The sequence below is a fragment of the Falco punctatus genome (genome assembly GCF_963210335.1).
Source record: "Falco punctatus genome assembly, chromosome: 8".
NCBI lineage: Eukaryota > Metazoa > Chordata > Aves > Falconiformes > Falconidae > Falco > Falco punctatus.
Window position 1 is genome coordinate 41,042,700 of NC_137588.1, and position 22,610 is coordinate 41,065,309.

The 22,610-nt window shown below is 39.8% G+C and overlaps 1 protein-coding gene across 3 annotated transcripts in view; it reads left to right on the forward strand.

Moving 5' to 3' along the window:
• The window catches only part of LYPD6B (LY6/PLAUR domain containing 6B), a 47,715-nt gene extending 26,409 nt beyond the window's left edge, over nucleotides 1–21,306 (forward strand). The window contains exons 1-5 of one of the 3 annotated variants that reach the window (XM_080400111.1): nucleotides 457–514; nucleotides 605–758; nucleotides 1,864–1,962; nucleotides 2,911–3,041; nucleotides 4,475–21,306. In XM_080400111.1, the coding sequence (XP_080256237.1) occupies nucleotides 644–758; nucleotides 1,864–1,962; nucleotides 2,911–3,041; nucleotides 4,475–4,639 (510 nt within the window). In that variant the 5' untranslated portion in view covers nucleotides 457–514; nucleotides 605–643 and the 3' untranslated portion in view covers nucleotides 4,640–21,306. Of the gene's footprint in view, nucleotides 1–125; nucleotides 759–1,863; nucleotides 1,963–2,910; nucleotides 3,042–4,474 lie in introns of those variants that run through there. The other 2 variants (XM_080400112.1, XM_080400110.1) reach the window with 2 other exon arrangements.
• The last annotated feature ends 1,304 nt before the right edge of the window (nucleotides 21,307–22,610 follow it).

The window sequence follows — 22,610 nt, forward strand, 5'->3', positions numbered from 1 at the left end:
ACTTGTGTGCCCTCACCAGGCATCTTCCTTAGCATTTCCTTGGTGTGCACTTTAAAAAGAAAAAATCTAATTTACACTCATGTTCTTTGATGCTGTACCGAGTGCGCTTACAGTTCAGATGATGTAGCTTATCTGAAACCACCAGACATACATTGATCTATATTGGATAAGGCACTGGTCTTGGATTCTAGGCTGTTTGGTTAAAAACATTGTCTGCATTTTGCTTGCTGTAATGGTATTGTAATCCTGTCTGTTTCAAGTAGGAAGTAAAGGAGCTCAGGTTTTGTGTTGAATTTTAGGAATGCTTACACGGAATCTATAAGATTGACATTGCTTAGAAGGACAAATAGATTGAAGAAATAATGTTAACTTTTTTTAAGTTTGTGGAAATTCAAGTGCTCTGTACGGGATCCTGGCCAGCAGAAGGCAGTAACTGCTCAGCTTTGCATTATCATTGCATGCTTGCTTGCATTAGCTCTCTTCACAGTATAGATCTACAGACTGAATTTTCAAGGTTTCAGGAGTAGTTCATAGGAAATGTATTGTTCTACATGCTCAGTTCTTTATGATTCCCCCTGAATAATGTGCTCCCTTTCTTTCCTAGGCCTGAGAGTTTTGCTTTTCATGTACAATAATACTCAGCATGTTGTTACTCTATCACATGCTGGTCGGAGCCTTTCTTCCGTTCTTCATCCTTTCAGAAAATTGGATTTCAGCTGAGAACATCAACTTTTACAATGTGAGACCTCCACTAGACCGTAAGTAGACAGCTTTTTTTGTGTATGCAGTTGTAGCTTAACGTCTTAGTTCATTACCATATTTTTTCAATCCTTTCCTTTTAGTTGTCTTCTTCAAACATGAAGGATAAAAAGTTTAAAATAAAAATACCCACAGCAGTTTATTTCTAAGATTTTATAAGTTGACTGAATGAAAACAAACAATTGCATGGTTTGCTAACTTAAAGAGTGCATGAAAGCTTTCACATTTTAAGTGCTTTTATTATCTTTTTCTGTCTCTGAAATATCTTCCTACAGAGAAAATTATGCAGTGGATTTCTCATAAATAATACAGAACAGATGTTTTTGTCTTTTATCTTCTTGGGGGTTTTGTAAGGGAAAGAATAGGTGTGCTGTATGCAATTAATTCAAACTGAAGGTAATTAAAAACCTTGTGAGACCTGTGAAGCCAGTTGTCACTAATAGCATCATTTTTTTGCCTCTTATCTAGCATCAGAAGTGTTCTTTCCCTTCATTTAAGGGGAGAAGATTTTCATTATATGTATCATTAAAAAAGTCAGGACAGCTAAAGGTAGTAGGTATATATGTATGTCTAGGGACCTGTTATATAATGTAAATAAGATTTTAAAATAATGCTCTTGATCCCTTTGTCAAATGGATCAAACTTATTCAGAGTTGGAGATCAAGGTCTGAAGCTGGTTTTGAAGGTATAGCTTTTTCATCAAAGCAATCAAAAGCCATTTGAATGTAGATTGTGTATCTGTACAAACATATGCAGATGTAGTATCATGTGCACATATATATATATATAAAAATAAAAAAAAGATGTCCTCTCCTTCCTGTTTTTCCCACCAGTACTTAAATGGTATTTTGGACTGTAAGAGAAGGAAAAAAGGAGGAAATATTTTAAAGTTCAGGCATAACAAACCCAGTTTACATGTAAAAGCTTTCTACAAAGCTTGTTTCAGAAGTTTTATTTGTCTAACAGTGATGTATCATTGAAAAAATGTAAATGTATGTAATATGTTTTTGTAAGTATATGTGTACAAGCACTTACAGTATTATTTTGAGTGTTTTGTGTTTTTCTCAATACTTGTAAACTTACTATATTTTAATACTTTTAAAGCCACTCCATTTCCAAACAGTTTTAAGTGCTTTACTTGTGATAATGCAGCGGACAATTACAACTGTAACAGATGGGCTGAAGATAGATGGTGTCCTGAAAGTAAGTGCTCCTGTTTTAAGGAGATTCTTTATGATACTTAAATTTGCTTCTCCCTGACTCAGCCGTCTTGTAGAAGTCTAACTGGGTAGGATTAACATGCCAACACGGTGGTGCCTTCAGTTATGTTATTAGTAATATTGAGTCATAAAATTTCTGCTGAGGTGAATATTTTGACCATTTCCGAGCGCAAAGCAACAGTGAAAAAAATACTTATTTCCGTATCTATATATGCAGAAATCATTTTACATAACATATAACAATGCATTATTAATATAGTGGTTAATGTGTTAATAATATATCAATAATATACTTACTAATTATATATTTGTGTGTGTATATCTAGCTATATGCTTCCTAGGAATTAATTTTAAAGATGTTATTTAAAAAAAACCCTAAGAATTGCCTTTGTAGCCTTATCCCCTTCCTTCTGGATACCATCCCAAGATATAAAGGTCTCTCTAGGCTGTAGGCTTGCTTGCGAGCAGTGAGACCTGAATGATGAGGGACCATACTTGTATGGGAGAACGATAGATACATGGAGAAGAATGGAAATACGTTTCCTCATTTTTCTTTTCAGTGGTATTCACAGTAACAGTGGGAAAGGGGAAGAAATAAACTAAAGGAATGAGGAAACATCTCTGAAACAAAGCAAGCAAGAATGTGCTACAAAATAGAGTAAAGAATGAGAGATAAATGAGTAGATTATAGTGCTAATAAGTAGTTACAATGATAGCAACCTTTCTGAAGGTTTGAAGGCTTGGTTAAGCTTAAGAGTTCATTACTAAGTAATTTCTTGCTAAATGGTATTTTGATGAAGATGAAAAATGCTTTATACAGCCAAAATAAGTAATTTTTGTAGGAATATTTTGCTGAATTGTGTGAAGTTTGTAAATGCCATAAAAGGAGGCATACTTTATGCAAATAAACATTTTAAATTTTATTTTGTAGGTACTCAGTACTGTTTGACAGTTCATCTCTTCACAGACCATGGGAAAAGTACATCAGTCACCAAAAAATGTGCTACTGGAGAAGAATGCCATTTTGTAGGCTGCCACCGTCACAGAGAAAGTGGCCACACAGTAAGCACTGCTCTTTGTAGAAGAGCAGCACATTGGGTTTGAGGTTTGCATTTCAGTACTTGGTTTTTCCTGCTGAGCTGAAGAGGATGCAGTAAGATATGCTCTCCAGTATTTAACAATAGAAATCAGGTTTCTGTGACAGAAGCATGACTGCCCCCTTCTTCCTGCTTTCCTATCTGTGTTGCTGTGTGACAGGATGTAATACCAACTTCTAAAGAAACACCTGAGCTTTCTGGGGCATTGCTAGCGTGCACCCAATGCGTGGGCCTTGTTCCTGAGTTCTGAGTAAGGTGCTCAGGTAGGCTTTGTAGCCTGCACCGATGCCTGTGGTGCTGCTGCGGCTCTGTCACTGTCAGCGCTTGGGCAAGCCAGACTGGGAGTTAGGTAGGCCAGTCGTGTCTGTGCATAACATGGCTTGGATAATACCACACTGTACACAGAGCAAGACTGTATTTGTCCACGAAAGCCATGCTCTTAAGCAAGAGCCAACTGAGTTTTTGTTGCATGACAAAAGCTAAAACTGCTGCATTCTCTCATCCTTGGGGAACTAGGTAAAAGTTTATTCTGAATAATCAAGTGTATCCGACCTAAGTATTTTTCACTGCACTGAAGTGTGACGCACTAATTCCTTAGTAGTTGAGAAGGGTAGTTAATGTTACTTTTAACATGAAGGGTTTCAGATACCAAAAACGAAGCAGACAACATCCATGTTAAATATAAGAGGATCTCTGTGTTATCTGAATCAACTTCCATTCATTTCAGCAGGTTTTGGTGGACTGAGGGCATGAAATGATTATGCAGCCTGCCACCTTCTGCATTTTATCTTAGAAGAGTTCTTGTGCCTTTGGATTAGATAAAAATGGGCATGCTCTTGGCTTTTCTAGTAAGGATTGTCAAGTAAGGAAAATTATTTTCAGATTCCCTCCTGAAAATCAGCTGTGTCAGTGGTTCTGTGGCACTAGAAACTGAAAAAAGGAAGTCTGAAGTTCAGTATGGAAAGCTGCACTGAATGCAAAAGCTTGAGGGGAAAAATGAATGGGAAGAGAGTATTTTACAGTCAGGCTTTTTTAGCCTAAAAAGCTGAAACCTGAAACATTCAAATGCATGGGTTTAGCTCTTGTGTTAGAAGGGGAAAGTGGCAGAAAGCTTCCTTTATTTTCTGCAATGTTAATGAGCTTGTCAGTGCAGCTGACATGGCTGTATTACATCATATCACAGTTTTGAAGCCCCGTGACAGCTCTGGGTGATGACTTACTCTAGGTAGCCTATGCTGTGTGGTTTGGAAGGGAAGTTGTAGCATATATGCTCTGTCTGCTGCCAGGTGGAAGCAATGAATCTGTTGAGCTGTAACCTTTGCAACCAGTTGAAAGAACATCTATCTCTAAAAGCCACTGCTGAGTTACCCTGTGTCAGTGATCTCCTTTTCTCAACAGGAATGTGTTTCTTGCTGTGAAGGAATGATTTGCAATGTAGAAATACCAACCAATCACACAAACGCAGTATTTGCTGTATTGCATGCCCGGAGAACATCGAATGGCAGCAGGCGGACAGTCGACGTTGCAGTGCTTGTATCAGTCATGATGATCTTGTTGTTGTGATGCAGCACCCTCCTGTCATGTCTGCTTGAGAGGGTCTGCCTCCCTGCAGGCTGTAAGAAGCTGTAAGAAGATTGTTTCAGTATGTGCAAGGAGAAATCACTGATACTTCTTAATTACAGAAAATGTAAAGGGACGGTGGAAGGACAAGTGTACATCATGAAGTCCTCGGATATTTTAGTGAAGATATTTCATATGGACTGCAGTATTTTTTCAAAAACAGCACAACAACCCACTGGTTGACTAGGCAGTGGGGTGAACTCAAATTATTATAACTCACTATTTTATGACGAAAAAAAAGCACATGTGCTTGGCATGATTTTTGAACAGAGAAAAGTGTCTGTAGAAAATCACTTTCCCAGGTGAGATAAAAAGGAACTTTCAATGGACAATGTGCCAGCAGGTATCTCAATGGAAACTGTTTTTAAACTGTTTTTCATTGTGCATAAATAGCATGAAATTTCTTGTCTTGATCAACAGGCGTATTTAAGCTTATCTTTAGTTATGGTTTTCATAAATAACACGTATGGTTTTCATAGAGAACATATATGAGAGAAGTTTTTTTCTGTTTTGATCAGAGCTATCATTTCTACTGGAAATAGTACTTTATATCTTTCTTTTCTGTAGAATGTTGTCTCACACTCAGATTTTAAAACAGTGTGAAATTATGTATAATTTCTGTCCAAAACCTATGAACTGTTTGAGCACCTAAATCAGAATTCCTTCCCCCACCTCCCACCCCACCTCAAGGTATTATTTTCTTGCAATAGTCTCACGTCAGCTGAATCATTGTGATATTGTTGCAAGTGGTGGTAATACCGTGATTTTGAAATTACAGCTACAGTCAAGCAGCTAAGTTATCATAAAAATTGTAAGTGGGCACTTGGTATAAATAAGGAGAAAAGTCTACTGTGTTCTCTCTTGATTTGCAGAAGCTTCTCCAAGAAATATTATTGCCCTCGGTGGATCTTCAGCTTGTAAGTCAGCACTACTGGATATCCCAGACCTCTGGACATCATTGTTATGTAGCTTTGCCACCCCTATTTGAAAAGTTTGGGCGAAGATTCTATTTTTCATTACAGTATTGGGGGGGGGGGGGGGTTTAATCTGCTTTATTTGCATAGTTTGGTTATTTGATTCTTTATCGTTTAGATGACTGTTCATCAATTAGATGAACAGCAGCAAATTCGACAACTAATACAGTTTAGATTACAGTTAATGTACTAAAAACTTTGTTGTTTTCCTTTGTGAACCTTGTGATGCAGACCAACATAAATAAGTTTTGTGTGAACTTTCACTCCTTCTAGCACAGAACACTGCTTTCCAGGGCTCTGATAGATCAAGCCTCAATACAGTTTTAATAGGTCAGACTTACAGAGACTGCACCGGTTACTTCTTTAATGCATGTGTTCTTTGCATTGCAAATGCCCTGATTGTAGAGACCAGCAGGTAGTGATGTTATATGACTTCTCAGTATAGTTTTATGTGATGCAAAATCCTAACAAACTTCAGCTGCTCCTGTTCGTAGAATCACTGCATCACAGAATGGTTTGGGTTGGAAGGGACCTTAAAGACCATCTCGTTCCCACCCCTGCCCCGGGCAGGGACCTCCCCTCCCAGCCCAGGCTGCTCCCAGCCCCATCCAGCCTGGCCTGGAGCACTGCCAGGGATGGGGCACCCACAGCTGCTCTGGGCAGCCTGGCCCACCGCCTCGCCGCCCTCACGGGGAGAGGTTCTTCCTGATATCTGACCTGCATCTGCCCTGTCTGCGCTCAAAGCCACCCCCGTGCCCTGTCACACGTGCCCCTGTAAGAAGCCCCCCCCCAGCTTTCCTGCCGGCCCCTTCAGGCGCTGGGAGCTGCTCTAAGGCCCCCCCGGAGCCTGCTCTTCTCCAGGCTGAACAGCCCCAGCTCTCCCAGCCCGGCTTCCCAGGAGAGGGGCTCCAGCCCCTGCCCATCTCCGTGGCCCCCTCTGGGCTTGCTCCCGCAAGTCTGTGTCCTTATGCCAGGGCCCCAGAGCTGAATGCAGCGCTGCAGAGGCGGTCTTACAAGAGCAAAGCAGAGGGGCAGAGCCTCCTCCCTTGCCCTGCTGGCCATGCTGCTGGGGATGCAGCCCAGGGAGCGGTTGGCTTTCTGGGCTGTGAGTGCACATTGCTGGGTCATGTTGTGTTTCTCATCCACCAACACCCCAAAGTCCTCCTCTCTTCAGGGCTGCTCTCAATCCATTCTCCGTCCAGCCTCTATTTGTGTTATACATGTGTCCTGCATGCAGGACCTCGCACTTGGCCTTGTTGACCTTCACGAGGTTCTCACAGGCCCACCTCTCAAGCCTGTCAAGGTCCCTCTGGATGAAGGTCAATGTTGTCAAGGTCCCCCTGTTTGCCCTATTGCATTTCTTCCAACTTCCCACCATTTTCGTAAACTTTCTCTGACAGCCTAAGATATTACAGCACAGCTAAGGATTTGACCTAGCAAGGTTGAAGAATTGCATTTCACTTTTTTCTTTTTCTAAATGATTTTATTCATTTATGAATATACCTATTTGATTGTGAACAAGATAGTTCTGATATTTTTCTAGTGGTTTCTTCTCATCTTAACTGAGATGGTTAAAATTATGATTAACTGCTGAAATATTTTTCTGGAAGCATGGATCATTAAGACCTAAAAGGAGATTCAAAACTGTTCTCTGAAAAATTCAAGTAACTATAAATTGGGATTTTTAAACATAAATATTGGCTTAAATATTTGATGGTTTACATCTCTAGATATATGTTGGCTAGCAATTGAAAAACAGATTTTAAAATGTTTTTCGTCCTGTTTACATTGTAAAATTGCCTACACAATATTTTTAGAATATATAAATGTCTAAAAGTCAGGCTGTGATTTGCTGACAGACAATTGCATGGTTACAAAACTTGGATGGAAACACTTTTTCCTTTCCAATTACAAATAGTCCTTGCTGTCTCAGTCAAGGTTTTCCAGGCTTTGGGTTCTGATGACCATTGTTGTGCCATCCAACAGGCCAAGGTGCTGAGGATGTTTTGAGGAAATGTTTACTCTGTTCAGTGGTCACCCCTAGGTAACAAACCTATAGTATTAACCTTGGTGGCAGACATAGTGACAAGCACATTCCATGTTTTTATCATTAAGTATCATCTTTTTGCTACGTGATCTACAGGGCACTTGAACTTCTTTCTCATGGGAAAATCATTCCAGGTTTGCTCTCTGCACAACGGGGTGTTCCTTAGTAAAATGAAAGCAAGTTTTGTTCCATGTTTCAGGTCGTGGTATTTTTCCTGGGTTTGCCTCTAAGCACGAGGTGCTCCCGTAATTCATTCCTGGGGATAATTATTGCAATATTAACAAGGCCTTAAAGTGCCCTATAGTCTTATATGAGTTTACTGTAAATAATTTACAATAATCTAAAGTGCTGACATTTGTTTACACTGCAAATGCCATTCCGGAGCATTTGGGAATGCCAGGGAGACCCTGGAGAGCTTCCCAGAGGGGTGGGCTCAGGGGCAGAGGGAAAGGGCTGCAGGTTCTCCGCAACTGCTGAAAGACCTTTTGGGAGGGGAGGTCTCTGTGTGGGTTTGATTTTCTTGGTTGAACTGAAACTTTGATTTTTTTCTTGTTTGCCACACTGAAAAGTTAAGAAATCTGCTTATAATTTAAATACTTAATGCATTTGGTAAAAAAATTGTTTGGAATAAAAAAAAAAAAATCCACGGAAGTGCCAAAATAGTATGCTTGATTTTAATTGTCATCTGTTTAAAATTAACAATAAAGACAGCAACCTGGGTATATGAAAGGATTTGGTGTTGCCAAAGGTTTATTTTTTAGCATAATAGAATTCCAATAGCAGAGGATATTAAAGATGAGTTCTAGTCATCTTGATACATCAGTAACTTTGTTACTGCAAGGTTTAGGACTATTGTTTCTAGAAAAACAAATATGCAAAAGCTGTTAATGCAATGTTAATGCTGCACAAATAGGCACTTGGCTGAAGAAATACAGAATTTAAGAGTGAATATCAATTTCACCTTTGCTGCATTTTACATATGTAAAAACCTGTGTGCTTCTGATTATTTTAGGCTGATGTTCAATGCTAACTTTGTAGGAAAAGCAGTATGTGCTGATTATTAGAGAAACTAGCACTAAAATACACCAGAGTGCATATTTTTGGCCTGACTAATGATTGACTGTGTAGGCAATCTTAATTTATGGTAGAAATTTTATATTTTAATAAATAGATTCAAGTATCAGCTATGTTTTCTCTTCAGGTATCAGTCTGAAGCACTCACTAAGGAACTTAAAAGAGTATTATGTGATTTGAGAAAAATAATTTTCAGGCGCTCCGCAATATATATAACTTGTGCATCTCTGTTTTGGTTCACAGATGTAACTTACGTGTATATGACTTTTTAATGCCTAAATTAGCCATGCAACTTTGAAAATGGTGTTTCTGTAAACATTCATAATGTATAGAATGCACATTCATAACTTTATGTGCAGAAAAGTGTTTGCTAATGCTTCTGTGTACATCCAGCTTCCAACAATAACAGGTTAAATACTGTATTCACACTCAGTAGTGGGGCAGATGTGCCTCTCCGAGTCAGCAGGCACTGGGTAAAATCAGTGGGTGCCAAACTCATGTGCTTTCATGGGCAAAAGGATCCCCTTGTGTTGCCCTTAGAACCTGAAAAGAAATGAGGAGTAAGAGCAAGTGCATCAGTTTGTGTAGCTGAGGAAATAAAAGTGTCATTTTATGATGTATGTGTATAATGATGATTTTTTTATATTTTTTTTTACATTGCACCAGACAGTCTATAGAACATTAATTTTTAAAAGCTTAAATATAGGGAAACTTGTCTGCTATTCAGTGTTGGTTTGTATAATGCTTTCTTACTGCTGTGTTACCATTTTAAATCTCTAGAAATGACACTTTTAATTAAAAATATTAAAGTATTTGCTGGTGGAAAACATTTGTGGTGAAAAAGATAAAAATCCTTTTGCTGCTTATGACAACAAACCCGGTCGTTGGCACTAGGGTACTTGTTGAGCTGAAATTGCAGGAAGGGTGGATTCTGTGGCTCCTTCTCTTCTGATAGATGCTAGAAATTCATGGGGGCGCAGCCTAGGAGGGATCCTGAGTACAGCAAGGTAGGAGGGATGTGCAGCCAACCAAAGACACGAGGTCAGCAAGCCTAGACAGGAGAGTGCTTGAGCCCTGGGGCAGGCAGGGGGGAACAGGTTATTATTTTGACTTTTCCAGTTGATGTTTGCAGGGACATCACATTTTTCATGGGGTGGAGATTCCCTTTTCCCCAGGCAGCATAAGTCAGAACCCTTTTAATGACGTGAAAGAGCTCTGCCACTTCAGGAAATGGGAATAGTGAGAAACCGTTCATCTCTACTTGAGCCAGCCAAGAGAGACGCACCTTCCCATTGGATTCTCCCATGTATGCTAGACCAAACAGATGTGCTGCATGAGGATTTAATTCCAGTTTCTAGATGAGAGTCACCCTTCTTTCCTTGGATTTACATTGCAAGGTGTAGCGATGCAAATGTAGCTTTACGTTGCACATGTAGCTCCATTGAAGACAAGATCACAGGTACCATTATGGATAATATATGTGTGTATATATATCTTTGTATCCTGGGGAGACTGCTGCTTAAACTCCTGCTATAGCAAAATCGTAGTTTAAATTAAATTCTGTCATGGCTTTGGTATGGTTTATAATTTCATCTGCCGTGCCTTTTACAAGCAAGAGCTTCAGGAATCTTTAATGATGCCAATCCTCCCTTCTTGGAGGGTGGTTTATCCTGAGGATAGAGACATGCTGCGCCCAGAGGCATTTAAAAAGCAGGAAAAAGAATAGATTTCATTTGTATTTCTGAAAAATGTGATTGCTCTAGTCATTACTGAAGTAATTTTAAGTATAGTTCTGTAGCATTTAAGAGGAAATAAGCTTTTACATCTAATCAGAAAAATTTCAAAGAAAGGAACGTATTTCTACATTGGTGTCTTAATTTACCAGAAAAATTGAAGTCCAGGTTAAAATTCCAAATTAAGACAATAAGCAGCAGTACAGCCAACTCATTTAAACAGCACAAAATGCCACCTTCAGACTTTTGTAGCAAATAACATTAAATTAATTTTAAGATCTTTAAAAAATTTTTAAAAATCTATTTCAGAGCACAAAGCCATTTCTGTAGAAAATCCTTGTTTGTTTAACATCTCTTGACTCTCGAAGAAGCCCTGAAGATGTGGATGGTTTTTATAGTGCTTGCTGTTTGCAAGTGTTTCAAATTAAGAAAACAAGGCCAGCAGCCCTCTCTTAAGAGGAGCAGGGTAAACACTTCATCCACAGTAACACTGTCCCTGGGTTTGGCTGGTGTATTTGGGCAGGATAACCTGGAGTGGGAGCAGTTTATTGAGTGCTTCAACATCTTTCTGGTCTTCATGTCTTCTTTGCTTTCAGCTAAGGAAGAACCTTGTTAGCTGGGGAGCTTGGCTGAAAAGGTATTTTCATTGAAATGAAAATATTGTTGCTCACTGTAGATTTAGGGCTTGCAGTGATACAGGTCATTGCAACCTTGATGGAGAACCTGTGTGGGATTCTCAGCTGGAGCAAATAGCAGCCTGCCCAAAAGCTAGGCAGACACTGAAGGTCAGGAAAATTTAGCCTCTTACAGGAATAAGGCAGGTAACTGAAGTCTGCATTATCTCTGCACAAAGTACATGTTTTGTGTTTTGCATGAACTTTTAATATCGCCTGTTCCACTGTTGTCTGCAAGAAATCGAGCAGATGCAGACAAACAGCTGTAAGTTTGGGGGAGGGGGTTGGAGAACGTAATGGATGTATTTAGTATTCATAATTCATTATTTTAGATTGCTTAAATTTCATGGCAATTTGGTAAGGTCGCTTTGAAGATCATCAGTACAGTATTAAGAAGCTGCTGTTAAAGGAGGGAAAACTAGATATTTGATGTGTGAATAGATTTATGCAAGAAGAAAGGTAACATTGTTACATAGGGGTTTAAAGGTTGCATTGCACAGTTCATTTGTGTTAATTTGTCCCAGTCTTAGCATTTATTGTTAGCTTTTTTTTTATTCTCTGCCCTTTGATCTGTGCCACTGTAACCAGGGTGATGTAGTGCTGCTCTGGAATGGGAATGCTGCAGCAAAATGAACTGTATTAAGTAGAAAATACATATGTGAGTGGAGGTGGGATAAACAGAATATAAAGTAAGGTGAAAAATAAGTGAGTGACAAAGTCACTTGCAATTAATTTAACTGAATTTCTATAAAATATGCCTGGTCATTTGAAGAAAGTGTGTATGTTTTAAGTCTTAGTAATTGTTGCAGTGTTTCCTCATGGTTTTAGTTTTGCAGATTCCATTGTATATTCCCCTGCTCTGTAAAAGAGAGAGATAATCTCTCGCACAGGGCTACATCATACAAACTCATTACAAACGGCACTTCCTTATTGATCCTGGGCTTTCTCATGTCTGTTTTTGGCTGGGATTCAAAGAAATTGTTAAGAATGGAGTCCCCACGATGCACCCACATTAAATGAAGGATGAAGACAGTTGATCCCAAGCAGTTCAGCTCTAATTTGTGAGCAGTATGCAAAAGAATATAAAACTGGGAATTCTGTCATTAACAGAAGGAAGAATAAGATGAACTCCAAGTTGAGGTCATAGCTGAGTATTTTTGAATCAATTGACCAAATTTATCAGTAACACTGTAAGTTTAAACATACTCTGCATAGCAAAGTACTTCTTGGTGTCTCTGTTAAACATATGCATTCATTGGTTGGTTGGGGTTTTTTTTCCTCCTTTTGTGGGAATAATCAGAAGTTAGCATTGCCACTTGTGTTGATTATTATGAACTACAGCGAGAAAAAATTTTTTTCCGAGTGCAAATGACTGGGTGCCAGCAACTATGAGTACATATGAGGAGAAAATTCTGCTCAGTGAGAGCAGTTAAGCCCTGGAACAAAAAGCCTGAGCCAGAAAGACTTTTTTCAGAACTAAACGGAATACAGTCCTAAGCAACCTAACGTAGCTTCTGAGTTAGCCTGCTTACAGCAGAAGGGTTGGGCCCCAGACCTTCTGAGGTTCCTTGCAGCCTAATTTCTTTATATGATTCAGAGTTTGTAGCAGAAACTACATTGCATCTGATTTTTCTTTCTGTCAGTCTCTCTCTCTGGTTAGCATTCAAGTGTGCGTTAACGTAGTGTTCATCACAGAGAGGGCCTCGGAGGGTTGTTACTGATTTTTGCCTCTTGAGAACACAGGAATGTATTATCCCAACTTTATAGGGAGGGATTTGGGCAAAGATTTCCTCAAGACTGATGCTGGGGAATGGTTTAACTATAGAGGCACTTTGAGGTGAGAGGAGTGAGCTAAATGTTGATTTGAAGACTTTTATGGCTGACTTTTCTCCTGTCGCTTATTCTGAAGGTATATATTAGACATGATAACCTGTCTCCTGAGCTACAGCCAGAGCCCGAAGCAGTACGCTATCCTGCTGATTTGCAGCTTTGACTTATGCAGTTGTCAGATATTATTCTGGTATTTTGCAGAAACTTGACTTTTCTTTATGGCTAGTTAACATTGATGCATATAAAGTCATTTGTCCACATCTAAATGGTTATCACACAACATAGCTACTCTATTTTCCTAAGGGGCAGAGTAGACATTTTTGTATGTATAGTGGTGATTTTTTTTTCCTTTCCCCCCCTTGCTGAATGCAGGTGGGGTATAGATCACTGAAAAATCAATCATAAAATACATTTTTTGCTTTGCTCTTTGATGGACTAGTCTTTCCAGCCTGATAAGAAGTTCCTTCTTCTCTGTTTAACTATGGAAAAATGAAAATACTGCCAAAGAACCATACAATACATAAATGGTTTCATGAGATGTATTTGGAAAAGCTTTGTTTTTCGTGACCTGGGAAGGTCTTAAATACTGTGAATGAATGCCTTGTTCTGTTGAAGCTGATGGGAATTTTACTGTGGTAGGACTGGGATTTTAACCAGTATATACATGGTCATTGCTCACATGTAGGCAATTAAGTAATTTATATGATTGCTTTGATTAAATAAGAGAAATATATATATTGGCCTGTGGTGAATTTTGCTGGATGTGATCATTAGGAAGGACTTTTAAAAAGACCCAATGACTTAAGTAGGATTGGCTGCAGACGATATATGTGCTCCTTTAATTGTTTCTTGCAGCTGAAAAGATTTGTTTGAAAGTTGGGCTGTGAATTAATAGCCAAAGTGGCAAAACAAAGGCTTTTTTTAAAAAAATAAAAGCCTAATTGTCATCATTATTGAAATGCTGCACGGATCTAACTAGACATAGTTTTCAGAAATAACAAGAATTAGACGTATGGCTTACTTTAATGTTAATAAGATTAATGGTGCAGGAAACCTTTAAAAGTTTAAAAGCCGGCTTGGTTTCAGGAAAGAAGATGAAGTAATCTGAAAGCAGTAAATTCTAGAAAATGTGATCCAAACTGCATTATTCTTGTAGGTGAATTTGAAGCTCTTTCTCAACATCTCCAGCTTGTAGCTGCTGTCTCACGGGCTGTGCTTCTTGCTTGAGGAAAGGCCACCTCTAGTTGCCAGGTCCTTGTTGGCACTTCACATGCTCCAGAGTTTGGAGTCTGTCACCGTTTTGAAGCCGTGGAGGTCTGTCTCCAAAATGCATTCTCTGGAGGCGTTCTGGGATCCTTTTGGAAGAAAAACTTTCATGTTTAATGAGCATTTTAATTCCCGTGGAGCATATGGGGATGTGTGCTTATCAGCTTTCGTATTTCCCAAATTTGTCAGCCCTCTTCCCCCATGCTCCTTTTGGGATGTCATTTATATGCTCTGCCAAGCACTCCCTCCTGTCCTTTTCCTTTCAGAATGGTGTGCACAGAGGAAAATTTAAAAAAAAAAAAAAAAAAAAGAAAAACAAAAAAACCCTTTCTCTCTTCTTTTTTTCTTTGTTGTTGCTTAGTTGGTTTTAAACTTTTTTTTATGGTAATAGCAATAGCAGCTGTGAAAAGCAGTGGGTGCCTCAGCCTGCCTAAGCCGTTTTAGGGAGATAGAATATCAAAATGTAAACAGCCTGAGCAGTTGAAAGACATAAAAAAGACAAAATCTCTGTCAAAGGGAATAGACTATGCAAGTATTTTGGGTCTGCAAGTGTTTTTGTTAGGATTTGATCTGCAGCTGGGGGTCATCACGCAGATCAGCTGAGCCTACAACATGGAGTGGGTTAATTAACTGATTGGACACTCATGAGCTCTTGAGTAAGAGTTGAAAGACTAAGTACTTATAATCTTCTTTTGAAGATGGTAGTGAGATTGGAGATATAGAAGTCCTATACAAAAAGTAAAGAAGCCAAACGGAGTGCAGTTAAAAATGCTGGTGTAGGTTTTTTGGTGGTTGTTGTTTTCTGTCATGCTTGGTCCATAAGGATGTACTTATCACTGTTACAGGCTGGCCTGGAATTTTCAACCACCACTGCATATGTCACTTTTTAACTAAATGAGGTCACAAGTGTTCAATTAGAGAACACATACTGTGTTCTGCATTCTGGCAGACCCCAGTGACACACACCACTTCAAGGTGCTCATTACTTCTAGTGTACTTTTTGTCAGGACTCTTCTCCATTTGAAAATTGATGCTGATACAGGTAAACTGTCAGGCTAAAGCACAGCGGCTCTACCCAAATAATCTTGTGGTAATCTTGTTTACTATAGGCCTTTTACTAGATACAGGTAGATAATCCAGTGTGTCCCCACCTGATCTCGATCAGCAATGAGTAATGATGAACTCCTGTCCAGGCAAGTTTGCAGCCTCACTGGAAATGATTCGCAGTTATTTCCTGATGAATGTGTTCTTCATTGATGCATTTATTAAAAGTCCTTTTTCTCCTTACTCTTTTAAAGCATAAGTATAATTTTATAAAAATGAGGAAGGTCAGGAGAACATGGTTACTCTCTCCTCTTGCTTGTTATCATCTGCCAGTAAGCACTTGGGAATGCCGCCATGGGCGTGGGGCAGCGCGTGCTGCCCGGGCACACAGTACCCGCTTTGGATCTACGACCTCTCCAAGTGTCTTTGGTGTTTGCAGACTTTTTTACTGCTGAAGTTGCATGAAGGGGATTTCCAGTGTAAGGTGCTGTGGTGTCTGGCAAATGGTTGAAGCAATTTAAGCTTGAGGATCCAAAGATGTGCAGATGTTTAAAATCCAGAAATTAAAATGGTGGTGTTATTTGCTCTGTAAAGAGCAAGTGCTTTAAAAGTGCTTGCCTTCAATATTAAATATATGATGCATTTCTTCAATTACTGAGTGCACCTTACATTCAAAGTGTTCAGCACTGAAAAACCCCTACCCTGGGGTAATGCCTACTTGCTTGCTTTGCCTGTTATATCTTCTCATGAAAAGACATCATATCCATAATAAGATTTTGCTTTGCTAAACTCAGCAATGGAGATAATATGGAAGTATTCTTGCAACTATGCCTTTTTTTGGGGGGTGGTTTGTTTTTTTCTTTCATGAACACTAGTAAGCTTACAGTAAACAGGAAAGGTGCCTTTTGCAGGATCTGGGAAGGTGTTGTCCACTGAGCAATACTAGAGTTCAATCCTGAATACCTGCAAGCAGAAAATTCATTACTAGAATTGATTAAGAACTGTTCTGAGTGCAGATGCTTTCATTTAGATTGAGGGGGCAGTTGTGCATAGTCAGCGCATGTTGGCAGTAAATCAAATTTTTTAGAAATGTCTCATAGAGAACATTAATATAATGAGTTTTCCCTGCAGAATCCCCCAAACTGGGACATTGTTCCTCTACTCTGGAAAATGGCCCATGAAAGTTTTCAGTAAGAAGGCATTACTGGAATTAATGTTTTCTCTTTGTTCTTGGGTCAGAACAGAACATGGGTGGGTTTTAGTGTTGGGGTTTTTTTTGAGGGGGTGGGGATGTTGGCTTTGTATGTGGGGGTTTTGTGGGTGTTTGGTTTGGGGTGGTTTCGTGTTTTTTGTTTGTGGTTTGTTTTTTTTTTTTTTTTTTTTGGGGGGGGCAGTGTGTGTTTAAAGAAAATTATTTTGCCTTATTGGAGAACATGGGACCTGAATTGAAAGTGATTAAAGAAATTGTTGCAAAGCCTGCTCCTGTTCATGGCTCACTTCCATCTTGTTAAATGATGTTGGGCTTTATCAGGGACAAGAAGTAGTGGGGAGAATAAAACTACATTTTTGAAAAAAGAAATAGAGATGAGAGATGTGCAAAAGATATTTCTAGATAAGATACTGAAGTAGGAAATGGAAAGTTATGCTATCTCATCTGTAATTTATATTTTACATAAGGAAAGCCAACTCAAGGCCTATGAATCACTTTATACCCTTATACCTCTTGAAGTTGTCAAGTAAGGGTTTAGGGACAGATTAATTGTGCCTTAGGACTTCCACTGCCTGAATTGCCAGGATAATGCGTATGCTAGTACACAGCACCCAGTCATGTGAGGATCACCATTTGGTTCAAGAGGGCAGTTGCCCTGCCTAGTTATTGTGTGTATATTGGCATTAATTCAAGTTTGGGTTTTTTCCAATAAATAAATAAATAAATATCCTTCTCATGGAAAACATATTTTACTAATGAGCTTTTCCATTGTGTCATTGCTTGTGATTGCTTAGCAGCTTGTCTTTAGAAAATATCATCTCTTTCTCCCTGTGAGGAAATTTTTTGCTACTTTACGCTAGAGTAAGTAGAAAGAATAAACTGAATTGAAAAAAAAGCGTGATTTCAGAAAACCCCATCAGGGTATCAGGAGTTGGTAATGACTGTTAGTTTTTAAAACCAAAGTATCCTTCTCTGCTCTTTGTACTTTGGCTTCTTACAGGACTTTTTCACTAAATTGTTTGGATCTACAAGTAACAGTTGCTCAAAAGGAAGCTAGCTGTTTGTTTTTAGAGGAACATTATTTTATTGTAATCCCATGGATAAACTAACCTGGGCATTTGCAGGCAAGTTTCAGAGGGCTTACTTGAACCTAATGTTTGGTTTCCTTCAGCTGATCGCCAGATAGTTTCCTTCCAACTGCCTCTGAAACTGTAAATGGGTGCATTCATGCCGTGAAAACCCAATAAAGAATGTTTAAATGAAATGCCCCTCCCCCTTTTGTTTTCCCCTCCATTTGATTCCGACGTTCTGTGATGTTTGTCTTGGCTTGTGGTTAAACACGGGCTGCCGAAGCCACGAGGTCCGACCTCTGAGGTGAGCAGGGTACGTTGGAGATGCTACAGACTGGATGCTATCGCCTCTCTACCTGTTTCACTTTCCATGAGTAATCTGCTGACCTAATATATTGAGTCTCAACCAGATTAAGCAACTGTTGCCTTTGCAGGAAGTTTTGGAGAATATACATTTCCTTTACGCTGTGGCTCTGCTTTGAGCCAGGGGCTGGGCTGGGTGGCCTCTGGAGGCTTCTTCCAACCTACGTGATTCTTGAGGGCTTATTGGTTTGGGGAGCATATTGTCATTCTCAACGTGAAGTCTTAAATGAAGAAAGTCTGGGTGAACCTTTTTAGGGCAGTTGCAAAGGGCTATAGTGGCTGATTCTGTTGGGAAGTTCATTATTAAGTTCATTACTACTGCGGCTGACGTAAGTAAGCATTTAGCTTTAAATCATTCCTGCCACAGTGTTAATTACAGGTTAAACTCTTTGTACATTTTACGACTTTGTGTCTTGGTTTTTCATGCATTGATACTTCTGGTCCATAAAGCCTCACAGAACTCAAAGCCCTTAAACTCTAGAACAGCATGGGAGGCTTGGTGAGAAGTTTGCCTGTTCCACTATGAAATGGGACAATTTTGAACATTTTTATTACTCTGATGCTCTATTTGAAAATCAGTTTCCGTCTATGTGGTCTGCTGGAATGCATTAGTGTAGACAGTTTTAATAGGAATAATTCAAAACATTCAATTTCTACCTTGTTTTGCTTTTGATGTACAGATATTTTGGTTAGGCTGTCTTCTTGTCACTAAAACTTTCCCTATTTTTACTATAATATTCTGTATCAGACTCGTGTTTATGTGTGCTATGTCCATATGTTTTTTATGCTGTAATGGCTGGATCTTGCCTAAATGGAATTATCCAGTGGTTATGAACTTTGGGTGATTTTAATACTACTTTCACTCCATATTTGAAGAGTTAGTATAATTAAGAATTATTAAAATTTTAAAATAATTAGATGAAAAATAATGAGATACACCAGATTAAAAGAATCTGATGAATACCTGATCATGGAACTTTTTGGAGGCATCTGCATACGAAACTTGGTATGGAAATCTGTCTTGCAGTGCCCGCAGAAGGCAGCGCAAATCTCTTGGCTTGCTTTTGCTGCCAGTTGTGTGTTTAATTGGCTTGGCCAGCATGTGTATCTGCTTGGGGAATGTCAAAGCAGTGTTAGTGGCTGGTGCCTGTGTAGCTGGGATCACTGTTAGCGTTGTCTTGGAACATCCCAGAATACTTTGATTTTGGTATCACTGGACTGCAAGTGGAGTTCATCCATCAGCGAGAGAAATCTCCATCTCTCTGCAGCTTCTGTTCACTCAGAAAAGGCTTTGGCTAATCCGAGTTTTAAAAGTTTCTCTGTTAAAGTAACCATAAATCTAGCATAGCTTCTGCCCCAACTGTCAAAAATCAGCAGTGCTGGGGGGTTTAGTTGAGTGACATTCAACTTGCAATTTATTCCTTTCTGTTTGTGAATTATTTCCAGAATGAGCTTTTTCTGTTATTGCAGCTATAAATAAGTATTCCATTTACATACAGAAGACATGCCAAGAAATCCCAGACTTGGTCTTGACATGCAGTCATTCTACTGTTCTTGACACATACTATTAGAAGGTACTAATGATTGAAGGCTCTAAATCACATTTGTATGCCACTGATTCTCAGAATTTTCAGCTCCTGAAATTTTGCCTCCCTTTAAATGAAATTTTAAGAGTTTTAATTTAAATGGGCATAAAGGCAGTTGAGTCCTGGCTGAGACTTTGTGCTGTTGTCCACTCCCTGCCTGGCATGATTTAAAAATAAGCGCATGCAGATATGCACAGCCACGTAGACACTGGCAACTCTGCACCATTGATGAAGACTTACATCCTTTAATCCCCCTAATTTTAAGCAAATGCAAAACATTAAGGAGTTTTAAGGTATTACTACTAGTATAAGCTTGTGTATAAGTCAGACCATCAGGTTTCTGTGCTGATGTCTGCAGCAGCTGTGTTTCAAGTTACTTTATTTGAACTTGCAAAAGCTCCTGGGGTTGCCACTTGGTAAAGTTCCTTCTAAACTCTATGAACATTCTTGAAAAGTCTTGAGGTCATAGGAAATACCATGATCAATTACCTTTGTAATTTAATTTCATGGGCTTTATTTTTTTAATTCAAATCATCTCTTTTCTTATAATCAGATTTCCTAGTACCATTCTGTTAAACTTCTTTGAGGCCAGATAGAAAATTGAAAGAATCTTCAGAAAAATGTTGGATCAATATTTTTTGGATCAAAACTTGGTCTGAGCCTATGGCTATAAACTGAAACTTGGGAGATCTCTGGATTCTGTAAAGGATCTGCTGAAAGGGAGCTTTGTTAATGGGCAGTAGGGAAGGGAAGATTATTTTTGGTAGGCTCAAATTAGACCTAGAGGTGGTGTCCCCTTTAGGAAACTTAAAGGGATGCATGGGTCAGAAGAGGTTGAAGAATGCCCTTCCCCTTTTCACCTAACACTTTTTCTCAGCCAGTTTGTTTGGCTTGTGGTACAGAAATTGATGGTTTCAAGGTGATGTTCTTTGGGTTAGCTGCAAAATAAAATCCAATCACTGGAGTTCACTGAGGATTCTGCAGAGGAATGGAAATGTTCTCCCTCTGTCACAACCTACCCTCACCCTTCAGAAGTTACCTTTCTGCAGTCTTCTTAATGAAATCACGTATAGTTTGTAACACCATGTCCTGAAGGCTTTGTACAACAGGAACGTTTCCATCATACACATCTTGGTGTCTCAGGGTGCGGTCACGGCGATGCTCTTAAATCCCACACGTGCCCCAGAAGACTTGGCTAGGTGAGACTGCAGGGTGGTGCTGGAGCCTCAGGTGCCAGCTGCTGTAGGAGTGATGTTGCACAGCTTTGCTTGCTAAGGTAGCATGGCTTTACGTATGCCTTGACACAAGTCCCCTTTTAAACTTTGGATAAAATCTTCTAGCTCTTCCTTGGCTATTTAAGTTTCTGAAAGAGATGGTTATCCTTCCCTTCCCCCTTCCCCCCCGCCTTTTTTTTTTTTTTTCTCCATTTAGTAAGGGAGAAGAGTCTTTGTCCGCTCCGCTTAAGAAGCAGGCATTTAATTTATTTATCTTCTTTATCTTTCTCATGGCCTCATCCTAGGGAGCTCCCAATTAATTCTAGCAGAGTGGAAATCTTTCCTTTTTTCCTTCCTTTGCATTGCCTTGTGAGCATAACATGCCTTTCTTTGTTTTATCATATAACTGTATTCTGCATGTTTAGCCTGTTAATTTTTAAGTAACCAGTAGCCTTCAAAAACTGCTATGAATTTTTAAGTAGCTGTGGGGCAAAGGAAAGCTACTGAGAATACTGTTCTCTTGAGGGGAAAAAAAAAATGTCTTTTTGCCTATAAAAGCTAAAGGCAAACTACAGATGACACAACAATTTGTTGTGCTAGCCATTTGTTAGTCATGCTTCCAAAAAGGCTCAACGTAAGCTTATTAAACTTATAGTAAGCTATCTTTAAAATATTTTGCACCATCTTATGTAGGTTTGCAATATAAGGAGGTTGTGTGGTTCTGTAGGAAGTGCATTATTGATCTTTAAAAACCAAAAAAGTCAGCATTATTAAACCATTTCCTCTGTCCTTCTCTGTATTTGTTGGTACAAAAATGTCGGAGGTCACTGCAGGGGAGTGAAGTAGGCTGAGAGGAGCGTGATGTTTGGCGAGGTCAGTACTCTATGGTGCACCATAGAGTAAGTGTCAAACCACCCTGGGCCTAATCATATCGCATCACAGGAGGGTTTGTGTTGGGAGGGACCTTAAACCCCCCCAGTTCCCACCCCTGCCCCGGGCAGGGACACCCCCCCAGCCCAGGCTGCTCCCAGCCCCATCCAGCCTGGCCTGGAGCACTGCCAGGGATGGGGCACCCACAGCTGCTCTGGGCAGCCTGGCCCACCGCCTCGCCGCCCTCACGGGGAGAGGTTCCTCCTGATATCTGACCTGCATCTGCCCTCTTATAGTTTAAAACCGTTCCTCTTTGTCCTATCACTACATGCTCCTGTAAGACTCCCCTCTCCAGTTTTCCTGTCAGCCCCTTCTGGTGCTGGGAGCTGCTCCATGGCCTCCATCTCCTGGATGATCAGGAGAGCTGGCAGGATCTTTCACTGGGGGGCTTTTTTTCACTGCCTTCCTCACTGAAAAATAATCTCAAGTAAGTATGGAGCAAAAGGGAAGTCCTGCTGCAGTCTGTGGGTTAGGGGAATACAAGAGCTGGGATAGAACTGGCAGGGAGGGGCGGTGAGATGGTGGGTGCTGAGCTTTGCCGGCGCAGCCTGCCGTGGGGGGGGAGGGGGTACCACCCTCCCCTGGAAGCCAATTACAAAGAAATATGAGAGTCAATGTGGGGAAGGAAAGGCAAAAAAACAGTAGTAGCATGAGGAAACTTGACTTGCGGAAATCTTCTGTATAAAGAAGGATGAAAGAGCAATGAAATTGTGGTAGCTCAGCAATTCAGCGTGTAACTGCAGGGTGGAAATTTGATTTGAAACCCAAAACCATTTTGGCTAGGGCAGAGAGATAATGCTTGTGTTGGGGTATGAGTTTGTACGTCCCGGTTGCAGCAGCGGTTGCACTGATGCTGTGCGTTGGTCTGGGATGAGCAGAGAATGCAGCAAGCAATGCTT